Source organism: Macaca thibetana, chromosome 12 (assembly GCF_024542745.1).
Source record: "Macaca thibetana thibetana isolate TM-01 chromosome 12, ASM2454274v1, whole genome shotgun sequence".
Classification (NCBI taxonomy): domain Eukaryota; kingdom Metazoa; phylum Chordata; class Mammalia; order Primates; family Cercopithecidae; genus Macaca; species Macaca thibetana.
The window spans coordinates 71,001,150-71,015,626 of NC_065589.1; the positions used below are offsets into that span (position 1 = coordinate 71,001,150).

At 42.9% G+C, this 14,477-nt stretch overlaps 2 protein-coding genes across 4 annotated transcripts in view; one reads left to right on the forward strand and one right to left on the reverse strand.

The window, feature by feature from the left end:
* HAT1 (histone acetyltransferase 1) overlaps window positions 1-4,878 on the reverse strand; it is a 68,518-nt gene extending 63,640 nt beyond the window's left edge. The window contains exons 1-2 of one of the 3 annotated variants that reach the window (XM_050751351.1): window positions 4,777-4,878; window positions 1,348-1,452 (exon numbers count right to left, since the gene is read on the reverse strand). In XM_050751351.1, the coding sequence (XP_050607308.1) occupies window positions 1,348-1,452; window positions 4,777-4,783 (112 nt within the window). In that variant the 5' untranslated portion in view covers window positions 4,784-4,878. Of the gene's footprint in view, window positions 1-1,347; window positions 1,453-4,167; window positions 4,314-4,363; window positions 4,591-4,776 lie in introns of those variants that run through there. The other 2 variants (XM_050751350.1, XM_050751352.1) reach the window with 2 other exon arrangements.
* The window catches only part of SLC25A12 (solute carrier family 25 member 12), a 671,031-nt gene that overhangs the window by 520,608 nt on the left and 135,946 nt on the right, over window positions 1-14,477 (forward strand). The window lies entirely within an intron of this gene.

Genomic DNA, 14,477 nt, shown 5'->3' on the forward strand with positions numbered 1-14,477 from the left:
GGTATCAGAATTTCATTCCTTCTTGTTGTCAAATACTATTCCGTAGTATAGCTATACTATATCCATTTACCAGCTGATATATATCTAGGTTTTTTACATTTTTTGGCTATTGTGAATAATGCGGCTATGAACATTCATGTACAAGTTTTTGCGTGAACTACATTTTCATTTCTCTACCGTAGACAGATACCTGGCAGTACAACTCCTGGGTCATATAATTCATCTATGTTTAACTTCTTAAGAAACTGTCAAACCAGGAGGGGTGCTGTGGCTCACAGCTATAATCTCAACACTTTGGGAGGCCAAGCCAGGGGACTGCTTGAAGCCAAGAGTTCAAGATCAGCCTGGACACACAGAAACGTAAGGTCCATCTCTATGAAAAAATTTATAAGTGGTGGCTCATGCCTGTAATCCCAGCACTTTGGGAGGCCGAGGTGGACGGATCACCAGAGGTTGGGAGTTCGAGATCAGCCTGACCAACATGAAGAAACCCTGTCTCTACTAAAAATACAAAAAATTAGCCGGGCATGGTGGTGCATGCCAGTAATCCCAGCTACTTGGAAGGCTGAGGCAGGAAAATCACTAGAACCCAGGAGGTGGAGGTTGCGGTGAGCTGGGATTGCACCACTGCACTCCAGCCTGAGCAACAAGAGCGAAACTCCATCTCAAAAAAAAAAAAAAAAAAAAAAAAAAATTTATATAAGTTAGCCAGGCTTGGGTGGTGCACACCTATGGTCTCCCAGCTACTTGGCAGACTGAGGGAGAAGGATTGCCTGATGCCAGGGGTTGGAGGTGGCAGTGAGCTATGACCATGCCATGGCACTACAGCCTGGGTGATAGAGTGAGACCCTGTCTCTTTAAAAAAGAGAGAGAGAAAGAAAAAAAGGGGGGGAGGGGAGGAAAGGAAAGAAGAGAAGGAAGGAAAGAAAATAAAAAAGACAAAGAAAAGAGCCAAACTGTTTTCCCAAGTAGTTGTATCACTTTACATTCCCACCAGCAATATACAAGTGTTTTTTCCTACATCCTCACCAATGTTTGCTATTGTTTATTATTCTTACAGGCAAAAACGTTAAAAATATTTTTAAGAAGCTGAAACTATACATACTTACTACTTTTTGCCCCACCGTCTTTCCTTTTTACATAAAATTCTGTCACCTTTCAAACGTCTACCCCTTCCATGACATAAATCAAGACTGAATAAAATCTGAGTATGTTCAATAAATGCAGAAAACTATACATTTGCATAAATAACTGCTCTTACATAAAATTTTACTTCAAATTTAAAATGAAAGATTATATATACACACACAGTATGTACATAATATTACTTAGAAATGGCATACATACCTAATTTTAGTTCAATTGCTGTGTTGGTGTTACATTTGTACTCTGCCAGTTTCTTCTCCACTGCACTCTTATATTCTACCAAAAATTTCTCCATAGCACCAAATCCTAAGAGAAAAGGTTTTTAAAACGTTTAATTGGAAGTGATTTAAATCGTCCAACTTACAATAGGGTTATTAGAAGTGGAATAGGGGTACGATTTAAAACATGCTGACAGATCATAAAAGCACAAGTCATTCTCCACATACTCTTAAATAAATGTATTAAGAATGCCAGCCGGGCACGGTGGCTCACACCTGTAATACCAGCACTTCGGGAGGCCGAGACGGGTGGATCATGAGGTCAGGAGTTCATGGTCAGCCTGGCCAAGATAGTGAAACCCGTCTCTACCAAAAATACAAAAATTAGCCAGGCACGGTGGCAGGTGCCTGTGATCCCAGCTACTTGGGAGGCTGAGGCAGGAGAATCTCTTGAACCCGGGAGGCAGAGGCTGCAGTGAGCTGAGATCACGCCACTGCCCTCTAGCCTGGGCGACAGAGCAAGATTCCGTCTCAAAAAAAAAAAAAAAAAGGTGCCTCATTACAAAACAGAAAAAGAAATCACTTTTGAGATACAAGTTTATAAACTAGGCATACTTAATATAAATGAATAAACCTGAAAATTAACATGATAGATTACTAACATTTCTGAACATTTACTAATACAAATAATCTGCTAAGATTTATATCTAAGTCGTCTTTTTCATTATAAGATGTAAAAAGCAAAATGAGAATGTCCTCTGATAATTATGACAGAATTTCATTTTAAGTATTGGAAAAAGTCTACCAGAGTGCTTCAGATAAGAAAATGATAATGCATGGAATGTCTCAAGAAGAATACACAAATATCTGGTAACCACAGTTACCCTAGGTAAGAAAGAAGGAAGAGGAACAGGGGCACAAAGAAAACATCTTTCCACTGTATTAAATATTTAAAAATCATGTGTGCCTAAAGTCATAAACTGTGAGCTACTGGCACAATAAAGTAGTTTTACTACAAAGTGGTTACTCAATAATATATATAATAAATAACACTAGAAGATATCACTATCAAAAGAAACTTTCAAGGTAACAAATCTCCTGACAAAATGAATATAAAGATTAGTAAAAATGGGCCGGGCGCGGTGGCTCACGCCTGTAATTTCAGCACTTTGGGAGGCCAAGGCAGGGGGATCACGAGGTCGAGATGGAGATCATCCTTGCCAACATGGTGAAACCCCATCTCCACTAAAAATACAAAAATTAGCTGGACGTGGTGGTGCGCGCCTGTAGTCCCAGCTACTCCAGAGGCTGAGGCAGAAGAATTGCTTGAATCTGGAAGGCAAAGGTTGAGGAGATCGCACCACTGTACTCCAGTCTGGTGACAGAGCAAGACTCAGAGTCTCCGAAAAAAAAAAAATTAGTAAAATTTCAGGCAGAAAAAAGCCATAAGCAAAAAGTAAAAATGGGTACAATGATGTGCTAGATGTGCTATGAACTTCAATAAGGGGTTAAAACACACACACAGAAAATGGGAGACTTGAAGCAGTATAGATTAATAGTTTGGAGTCAGAATTTCTGGATTCTGACTATTTCACACACTTACTGAGCTAGTGAGCTCAGTGAACTAGAGTACATTACTTAATCCCGCTGACCCTAATCTACAGAACTAAGATTACAGAATTTACTTCGAGGAATGTAAGCAACAAAATTTAACCTGCGAAATCATATATTAGCTTAATCCGCACAATTCTGTAAGTAGGTATTATATCAACTCCACTTTATATTCAGAAGTTCAGGCTTAGAAAGAGGTTGAGTTGAAGGGCATCCAACTACTAAATGATGGGCCCCAAATTCGAATTTAGATGTAATTCTTAACGTATGTCCTCCCTCTTCTGTTGTACTTCAAGATCCTACAATTTCTTTTTTTTTTTTTTGAGACGGAGTCTCGCTCTGTCGCCCAGGCTGGAGTGCAGTGGCGCAATCTCGGCTCACTGCAAGCTCCGCCTCCCGGGCCCACGCCATTCTCCTGCCTCAGCCTCCCGAGCAGCTGGGACTACAGGCGCCCGCCCCTACGCCCGGCTAATTTTTTCTATTTTTAGTAGAGACGGGGTTTCACCATGGTCTCGATCTCCTGACCTTGTGATCCGCCCACCTCGGCCTCCCAAAGTGCTGGGATTACAGGCGTGAGCCACCACGCCCGGCCAAGATCCTACAATTTCTATCTGGTAGAAAAGTCCTTCTTTGAACATCTCTAGAGCTCACACAACAGCTCATCCATCCCACATATCCATAAAAATGGAGACTACGAGGAATGCCCTGTAAAGAGATGATAAAAGCAACAGAGGCCAGCGAAGTGGCCCAATCCTGTAATTCTAACACTGTGAGAAGCAGAGGCGAGAGGATGGCTTGAGGCCAAGAGTTCCAGACCAGCCTGACGCAATACAGCCAGACCCCGTCTCTAAAAGGTTTTTAAAAAGTGTTTTTTTTAGCCGAATGTTGTGGTGCATGCCTGTAGTCCTAGCTACTCGGGAGGCTGAGGCAAGAGGATAGCTTGAGCGTAGAAGGAGTTGGAGGCTGCCGGGAACTATGATTGTTGCACTCCAGACTGGGCGACAGAGAGAGAGACCCTGTCTCAGGAAAAAGAAACTGTCCATAACTTCAAAAGATAAGTAATCGAAAAAAATAATCACACCAAAACAGCCTTAATACACGTACAAAGTAATAGCAATTATACATTATTAAATGTTGTAAGTTGAAGGGACGCTAGAATGTACTCAAGAGAATTGTATTATAGTAGTCCAACCCTAAAAGAGAAGGGAGGAGTTCAGGAACAAAGTCTTTCTCAAAAGGCATCTAAATACGATCCTCGGAATACTAAAGTGTGAGAGATTAAGGAGACGATTATGAAGTCAGTCGAGATCCAAGTGGGAGCGCTAGAGCAGGGCAAGTCAGCAATGCGCTAGCTCAGAAGTTGACTGTATTGGAAGGTAGACGGAGACCTGGAAGAGGAGGAGATCTGAGCATTAAAATCATCTGGCGGGAACAGGACCAGATGTACAAGATCTGAAGCAAGCAGCAGTGGACAAAAGGAATGAGAAGAGAAACAGGCCCCAAGGCATGTGGCATTTTACAAGCTCAAATCTTGACGCTTTCCCCCGGCCTCTTCGGCCCTCGGTAGGGGCCGGGGTGCTCGCAAAAGGCGCAGAACCCCAAGCAGCTGGGGGCGGGGGCGCGGACCGCGGCCAACAGGGAGCTGCTGGGCTGAGAGTTCCGCGCTTCCGGTCCCAAGCAGGCCTTCTGGAACCCAGGCTACAGCCCGAAAGTTCCAGGCGGGCATTGCCACCACCGTCTCAGCGTTCTATCCCAGATCTGGCCGCCTCCTCCCCTTGGTAAACTTTTCCCGGGAACTTACCCGCCATTTCCGAGCTACGAGCACCCGCGGCTGAGGAAGGACGAATCAACCCGCGCGCTCCCGGGCCGGAAGTGACCGCACAGTCTGACACATTGTCCCCGCCCACTCCCAGCGTGATGTTAGCCAATTAAAGGAGGCGTGTCCAGGAGCCCGGCGGCGGAAGCGCCTCAGGAGGCGGGGCTAACGCGGAGAAGTCTGCATGGGCCGTTAGCTGTGCGAATTGCCTAGCCAGTGCGAATGCTGTCGGCCGCTTTGCAGGCCTGAAGTGGGGAAGGAGGCCGCAAATGAACCTTCGCGGTTGAGATGCTCTCCGGCCCTAGGAAAGTTTCTCTGGGGTTGATTTGATCAATACAGACAGTTTACGCCTGTTTTCCTTACCCGTCCCTGAGATGTTTTGGAGACTGGCTGAAAATCTTTCCTCTTGGCCTGGACAGTGCATCCAAACACTTGAGACCTGTGGGCAATTTTACCCTAGGTAAGATTTTACCTAGGGTAAAATGTAGAGGTTGAGCCTCAGTTTCGGAAGAAGTTTTCACTTATTTTCCTCCTTTGTTTCTCATTTTGCTGTAAACTTTAACATCTTTTTTCCTTTCTCCCCTGTTTTTAACGTATACAGTATGATATTTAGGTACTCTGCTTTCACTCTTCAGGTTAGTAGGCAATCATTTAACGCGGAAAAATCGTTACCTAGGCCAGGCGTGGTGGCTCACGCTTGTAATCCCAACACTTTGGGAGGCCGAGGCAGGTAGATTGCCTGAGGTCAGGAGTTCGAGACCAGCGTAGCCAACATAGTGAAACCCCGTCTCTACTAAAAATACAAAAATTAGCCAAGCATGGTGGCGGGCGCCTGTAATCCCAGCTACACGGGAGGCTGAGGCAGGAGAATCGCTCGAACCCTGGAGGCAGAAGTTGCAGTGAGCCGAAATTGCGCTACTACACTCCAGCCTGGGAGACAGTGAGACTCCGTCTCAAAAATAAATAAATAAATAAATAAATTGTTAACTAATAAATACCTAAGTGGCCTGATGTAGTCTTGCATGCCACATGTTCTAGTGGTTTGAATTACATCACAAGGTGCTACCTGATTTTAGCCGTAGGCCTTGTTAGTATTTAGTAGCTGTTGGAACTGTTTTGCCCAGAGGATAAAGCACTGTTTAGGTATCCACAAATATTCCCACAATGTTGGCTATACACCAGAATTCCTTGTCTCAACAAATATTTGTTAACAGGTTTTACACTGATGCATGCTAAAGCTAAAATGGACCCTTGGGATGATGGTCTAGAAGTAACACGCCTTCTCATTTTAGAGATAAGGAAACCAAATCCCAGAAAAGATAAACTGCCCAAGTTCTCTCTCAGAATGCAACCTATGCAGAGTGCAGTTCATCAGATACTCAGCCCAGTATTTATTTGCTGAACGATACAGAGATGGCTTTCCCGAAGATAAAGATCAGAAAAGGTACTGAGAATGCCCAGATCCTTTTTCTTTCTTTCTTTTTTACTTTTTCTTTTTTCTTTGAGATGGAATTTCGCTCTTGTTGCCCAGGCTGGAGTGCAATGGCACAATCTCGGCTCCCCACAACTTCCGCCTCCCGTGTTCACGCGATTCTCCTGCCTCAGCCTCCTGAGTCGCTTGGATTACAGGCAGGCGCCACCACGCCTGGCAATTTTGTCTTTTTGTAGAGATGGGGTTTCTCCATGTTGGTTAGGCTGATCTCAAACTCCTGACCTCAGATGATCTGCCTGTCTTGGCCTCCAAAAGTGCTGGGATTACAGGTGTGAGCCACCGCGCCTGGCCAGATCCTTTTTCTTGAAACCTAATGATACACAAGAAATTACAGTCATAATGTTAAGACAGAAAACTGAAATCAATGGGACTAATGACATTATAGATCAAAAAAGGAAAACAATCTTTTTCTTTAATAATCATTTTTGGCCAGGCACGTTGGCTCACACCTGTAATCCTAGCACTTTGGGAGGCCAAGGCAGGCAGATCACCTGAGGTCAGGAGTTCAAGACCAGCCTGGCCAACATGGTAAAACCCTGTCTCTACTAAAAAGTACAATAAATTAACCAGACTTGGTGGCATGCGCCTGTAATCTCAGCTACTTGGGAGGCTGAGGCAGGAGAATCACTTGAACCCAGGAGGCAGAGGTTGGAGTGAGCTGAGATAGCGCCACTGCACTCCAGCCTGCACAAGAGAGCGAGACTCCATCTCAAAAAAAAAAAAAAAAAAAAAAAAATCTTTTCTTTTCAAAACGGCAAGACTCATCATTTCTTTCTGAAATCACCGTATCTATGGATCAATTGCTGATCAAAAGCAATTATGTTCTTTATAAGTAAGAAATCAAGAAGAATTACATTTTAACTGTGGTATATCACAGATTATTAGTCCTGTGATATTATGGTTGTAGGGAAAAAATATGATGAAACTTACTGATACATTGTGTGACTAGCATTTAATGTGATCTGCTTGCAAAATTGAGGTTTTATATTGTCCTCGTATTAGAGGTTCACTTTTTTTTTTTTCAGATAGGGTCTCACTCTCACCCAGGCTGGATTGCCATGATGCAATCATAGCTCACTACAGCCTCCAGCCTCCAACTGCTGGGCTCAAAAGATCCTCCTGCCTCTCAGCTTCCCAAATAGCCAGGACTACAAATGTGTGCCACTGTGCACAGCTAATTTTTTTGTTTTTTGATAGAAATGGAATCTCAGTATGTTGCTCAGGCTGGTCCCAAACTCCTGGCCTCAAGCAATCCTCTTAGCTTGGCCTCCCAGAATCCTGGGATAATAGGCGTGAACCACCACGTCCATCCTCACATATATTTTTTTAATGTTACAGAATAGATGTTTTGGTACAGTTTACCTAGAAGATAAAAGAATGACTTATTTTGGAAAGGTAGTGGTAAAATTATCCAAAAGGAAAAAACATTCTCTTTTTTTGTAGGGATTTCTTTTTTTTTTTTTTTTTTTTTTTTAACTTATATTTTACTTTGTTCTAAAGGGAATTTAAGAAAGTGACTATTACAATCATGGAATAAATAAAATTTCTACAAAAGGAATATGCTGTCCTCATATATATGGAAGAGACAACATATCTTGTGGGAAATTTAGTGCTCTACTAGTCCCAGTTCTACTACTTCATGCTTGTTCAACCTTGTTCCATCTATTAAGTGGAGATAATAGTACTGCCCAGTCACCACACTGGGTTGTTGTAACCAAACGGAATATTTGTGAACGAGCTTTGTAAACTCTAAAACTCTATGTAGGTATGAAGTGGTATTACTATGATAACATTTATTGTAGTAAGGGAGATTTGGCAAAGGCATTTTCTTCAGAGAAAAGGGCCATATTACACTATTAGGTATGAAGCAGCAACCATGTGTTGGTACAGGCTCAAGTTCACATGGACTGATAAATTTCACTATCTTGCTTTGAAACCTCCAGAATAGTTTAAAATTTGGCGTAAAAAATATGGTCATCAGGCCAGGTGCAGTCGCTCACGCCTGTAATCCCAGCACTTTGGGAGGCAGAGGCAGGCGGATCACAAAGTCAGGAGATTGAGACCATCCTGGCTAACACGGTGAAACCTCGTCTCTACTAAAAACACAAAAAATTAGCTGGGCGTGGTGGCAGGTGCCTGTAGTCCCAGCTACTCAGGAGGCTAAGGCAGGAGAATGGCATGAACCTGGGAGGCAGAGCTTGCAGTGAGCCAAGATTGTGCTACTGCACTCCAGCCTGGGAGACAGACTCCGTCTCAAAAAGAAAAAAAAAAAAATGGTCATCAGAAAATTGATGCAGGAAATCTAAGACCTAAAAGAAAAATGCATGTATGTAATGTGTCTTCATTTCAAAATACATACCTTAACACAGACAAGTAACAGTAGTTAGCTCATTTTTTTAGCTTATAGTGCTAATGAGGGTAAAGTTATGAGTTTCAGTTCCCAAAGCAATTATCCAGAAACCATTATCCTACATGACTACATGACTTCCAAATGGGATACAAGAAAGAAAATAGGCTGGGTGTGGTGGCTCACATCTGTGATCCTAGCACTTTGGGAGGCCAAGGCAGGCAAATCACATCAAGTCAGGAGTTCAAGACCAGCCTGGCCAACATGGTGAAACCCTGTCTCTACTGAAAATACAAAAATTAACCAGGTGTGATGGCAATTCCAGCTACTCAGGAGGCTGAGGCAGGAGAATTGCTTGAGCCCGGGAGACGGAGGTTGCAGTGAGCCGAGATCACGCCATTGTACTCCAGCCCGGGCGACAGAGCAAGTCTGTCTCAAGAAAAAAAAAAAAAAGAAAAGAAAAATGGACCAGCTCATGTTGAAAACTACTATAAGAGGAATATCTTAAATACACAAAAATTACCAACAGTTTTTATTTTCTAACTCTAATACGCTACCCATAGGTGTATAAATTAGTAACTTTTGAGGGGCAATTTAGAAATTTTAACAAATTTTTACAAATGTAACAAAATTTTCAATTTGTATATCCTTTGAGGCAACAACAGTTCCACATTTGTACTGCAAAACTATTTCACAGAAATGGAAAGATACACTAAAACAAAGATGTTCAATGCTGTATTATTTTCACTGGCAAATTGAAAATAGCCTAAACTAGCACAAGGGGCTAGCTAATATATTCTATCTCCGATACAATAAGTTAAAAAATAAATTATAAAATATATGTTATTTTGTTTGTATAAAAATGTATTTTATATAAACAGAAAACATCTGAAAGCATCCCTCACAAACTTAACTATAGTTGCCTTTAGGGGGAATTTAGATATGGGGATTAATGAGGTTTTTTGTTTTTGTTTTTGTTTTGGAGACAGAGTCTGCCCAGGCTGGAGTGCAGTGGCGTGATCTCAGCTTACTGCAACCTCTGCCTCCTAGGTTCAAGCAATTCTCCTGCCTTAGACTCCCGAGCAGCTGGGACTACAGTGAACACCCACCACCAAGCCCAGCTAATTTTTGTATTTTTAGTAGAGGTGGGGTTTTACCATGTTGGCCAGGCTGGTCTCGAACTCCTGACCTCAAGTGATCTACCTCCTTGGCCTCCCAAAGTGCTAGGATTATAGGCGTGAGCCACTGCACCCAGACTAATGAGTTTTCTTTCTTCTTTAATACCATTTGTCTCTTTTAATGATGATGTAATGGTTTCTTTCACAGTTAGAAACTTATCCATCTGACTGGGCGTAGTGGCTCACACCTATAATCCCAGCACTTTGGGAGACCGAGGTGGGCAGATCACCTGAGGTCCGGAGTTTGAGACCAGCCTGACCAACATAGAGAAATCCCATCTCTAAGAAAAATACAGAATTAGCCAGGCGTGGTAGTGCATGCCTGTAATCCCAGCTACTTGGGAGGCTGAGGCAGGAGAATCACTTGAACCCAGGAGGCGGAGGTTGCGGTGAGCCAAGATTGCACCATTGTACTCCAGCCTGGGCAACTAGAGCAAAATTCCGTCTTAAAAAAAAAAAAGAAAGAAACTTATCCATCTTTTTGGAGGTTTTTAGACATGGTTGCTAATTCCCTACCCTCTTCTCTACATTCGACATATGGTACACAGACTCTAAGGGAAGCCATTTAATCAAAACTAGGAACAATTAGTTGAAAACTAATATTTTCCATTTTGCATTTTGTCATTATTTACAAGCAAAGATTAGCCAAAATAATGAGCATTATAACTATTATACCTGTTTTCAAAATGACTGTGCAGTGATACCTGCTTTACTTTTGGAAACTAATTTATTAAAATGGCACTAATTATGTATTTGTCTACTTTGGGTAGGTAATACAATAATAACTGTGATATTATACATTCTATCATTAAAATGCTATTTTAAGTATTATTTCTTTTTTTTTTGAGATGGCATTTCACTCTTGTTGTCCAGGCTGGAGTGCAGTGGTGCAGTGTTGGCTGACTGCAACCTCTGCCTCCTGAGTTCAAGCAATTCTTCTGCCTCAGCCTCCCAAGTAGTTGGGATTACAGGCATGCTCCACCACACCCAGCTAATTTTTGTATTTTTAGTAGAGATGGGGTTTCACCATGTTGGTCAGACTGGTCTTGAGCTCCTGACCTCAGGTGATCCACCTGTCTTGGCCTCTCAAAGTGCTGGGATTACAGGCATGAGCCACCATGCGCGGCCTTAAGTATTAATTCTTTTCCAGTTTTAGCCAACAAAAATGGCCATTACTTTTCATTGTTTTTGCTGCTGTTTCCTGATGTAGTAGAAGAGCTTCAGGGTGAGGGGAGGATGAAGAACACTTTATCAATATTACTTAGATACAAAAGAAATAATACTGAAAGGTGGTAAAAAGAATTATGACTATAGGCCGGGCGCGATGACTCAAGCCTGTAATCCCAGCACTTTGGGAGGCCGAGATGGGTGGATCACGAGGTCAGGAGATCGAAACCATCCTCGCTAACATGGTGAAACCCCGTCTCTACTAAAAAAATACAAAAAACTAGCCGGGTGTGGTGGCGGGCACCTGTAGTCCCAGCTACTCGGGAGGCTGAGGCAGGAGAACGGCGTGAACCCGGGAAGCGGAGCTTCCAGTGAGCTGAGGTCCGGCCACTGCACTCCAGCCTGGGCGACAGAGCGAGACTCCATCTCAAAAAAAAAAATGACTATAAATATGCATTTTAAACTGACTTATTATTTTAGTCAATTTTTTTTTTTTTTTTTTTTTTTGAGACGGAGTCTGGCTCTGTCGCCCAGGCTGGAGTGCAGTGGCACGATCTTGGCTCACTGCAACCTCCGCCTCCCAGGCTCAAGCCATTCTCCTGCCTCAGCCTCCCAAGTAGCTGGGACTACAGGCGTGTGCCACCATGCCTGGCTAATTTTTTTTTTTTTTTTTTTTTTTTTGAGATGGAGTCTCGCTCTGTCGCCCAGGCTGGAGTGCAGTGGCGCGATCTCGGCTCACTGCAAGCTCCGCCTCCCGGGTTCACGCCATTCTCCTGCCTCAGCCTCCCGAGTAGCTGGGACTACAGGCGCCCACAACCGCGCCCGGCTAATTTTTTGTATTTTTAGTAGAGACGGGGTTTCACCGTGGTCTCGATCTCCTGACCTTGTGATCCGCCCACCTCGGCCTCCCAAAGTGCTGGGATTACAGGCGTGAGCCACCGCGCCCGGCTTCTGGCTAATTTTTGTACTGTGTGTGGTTTTTTTTTGGTTTTTTTTGGTTTTTTGGTAGACGGGGTTTCACCATGTTAGCCATGATGGTCTTGATCTCCTGACCTAGTGATCTGGCCGCCTCAGCCTCCCAAAGTGCTGGGATTACAGGCGTGAGCCATCACACCCGATCCCTCCCTGCGCCCCTCCTCCCTTTTTTTTTTTTTTTTTTTTTTTTTTTTTTGAGATAGTCTCGCTCTGTTGCCTAGGCTGAAGTGCAGTGGTAATCTCCGCATACCACAACCTCTGCCTCCCAGGTTCAAGCGATTCTCCTGCCTCTCAGCCTCCTGAGTAGCTGGGACTACAGGTGCCCACCACTCAGCTAATTTTTATATTTTCAGTAGAGACGGGGTTTCACCATGTTGGCCAGGCTGGTCTCCAACTCCTGACCTCTAGTGATCTGGCCGCCTTGGCACCTCAAAGTGCTAAGGTTATAGACATGAGCCACCATGCCCGGCCTAGTCAATATGTTTTTTTGTTTTTTGTTTTTTTAAAATGAGGTTTCTCTCTTGTTGCCTAGGCTGGAGTTCAATGGCACAATCTCAACTCACCGCAATCTTTGCCTCCTGGGTTCAAGCGATTCTTCTGTGTCAGCCTCCTGAACAGCTGGGATTACAGGCATGCGCCACCACACCTAGCTAATTTTGTATTTTTAGTAGATATGGGGTTTCTTCATGTTGGTTAGGCTGGTCTCGAACTCCTGACCTCAGGTGATCCACCCACCTTGGCCTCCTAAAGTGCTGGGATTACAGGTGTGAGCCACTGCACCAGGCCATTGACTTTATTTTAATGTAAAAAAACACATAACATAAAAATTACCATGTTAACTATTTTTAAGTTTATAGTTCAGTAATATTAAGAATATATTCACCTTGTTGTGAAATCTGTCATTTTAATGGGTTGTTTTTCAGTCAACTCCTTTGTAACCTATTTACCTATATCGCTATGTACAGCAGGAGTTTTAACTTCCCATGATGTGGACACACAAAGTAAAAAGGTTTATACCAACTACATAATGGTGCTAGTTCAGTGTTTAGTTCATAAACCTTAAAAGAATAAAAATAAAGTGTAGTTTTATGGTAGTGTTTTCTCTAATTCTCTTTACAAATTAGAATTTTGAGGGACTATATGAAGTCAACAAGCTAAATCAACCACTGTGCAGGTTAGTGAAAATTAAAGAGATTGTTTTCAAAAATTTTCTAGGGGAATCCAGACTTTAAGGTTAACTTCATTAATCGCATAAACACAGGGCCAGTCCCTTTGCCGATCTGTTGAATGAATTAAGAGGAAGAATGAGTCATACTGACTGGCACCATATGACACAAAGAGAACCTGCTTTATCAGGTAAGAAGGGTGAGTCGATAGGGATAGGATGCATTTAAAGAATAAAAGGTTTGCTTTTTTAAATCTTTTCAAAATTAAATTTTGTTTTATGTGAGGAAGTCAATGTTAGTAGAGACAGGATTTTATTTTTTAATATAGTTTAAGAGAAACTGAGGCAGTTGAATAATACAGAATCAGGAATTTTAGAGCCAAGTGGCTTTAGAAATCAGATAATCTAGTCATTATGATACATTTTTATTTGGCACACATATGTATAACAACTTCTGGTCATAGCTCCTTAAAAATTTATGTTTTTTACTACTGTTAATTCACATATTAAATATTACCATTAATTATTTTTTAGACAAAAAAGATTGTAAATATTCACTTTTAATACTTTTTTTTTTTTTTTTTTTTGAGATGGAGTCTCACTCTGTTGCCCAGACTGGAGTGTAGAGGCATGATTTCAGCGCACTACAACCTCTGCCTCCTAGGTCCAAGGGATCGGCCCACCTCAGCCTTCCGCCTCCTGAGTAGCTGGGATTTTAGGCACGTACCACCATGCCCGGCTTTTTGTGTGTGTGTGTGTGTGTGACACAGAGTCTTGATCTTTTGCCCAGGCTGGAGTGCACTGGCACGATCTTGGCTCACTGCAATCTCCACCTCCCGGGCTCAAGCAATTCTCCTGCCTCAGCCTCCCGAGTAGCTGGGACTATAGGCACGTGCCACCATGCCCAGCTAATTTTTTGTACTTTTAGTAGAGATTGGGTTTCACCATGTTGGCCAGTTGGTTGGACTCTTGACCTCAAGTGATCAGCCCAGCTCAGCCTCCCAAAGTGCTAGGATTACAAGCATGAGCCACCGTGCCCGGCCCCAGCTAACTTTTTTATTTTTAGTAGAGACAGGATTTCACCATGTTGGCCAGGCTGGTCTCAGACTTCTGACCACAAGTGATCCGCCTGCCTCGGCCTCCCAAAATGCTGAGATTACAGGCATGAGCCACTGTGCCTAGCTGCATTTTTAATACTTTATATCCCAGTAGATCACTTGTGCACCCGTGAAGGTCCCTGACTTAATTTCACACTCTTGCTTGAGGTTACTCAGTAAGAAACTGATAAGCTGATATTATGGCCCAAGTCTCTCAAATTGGTTCTGGTTTTCTACTTTTTTTCTTCTCCGTTCATGTTGTAGA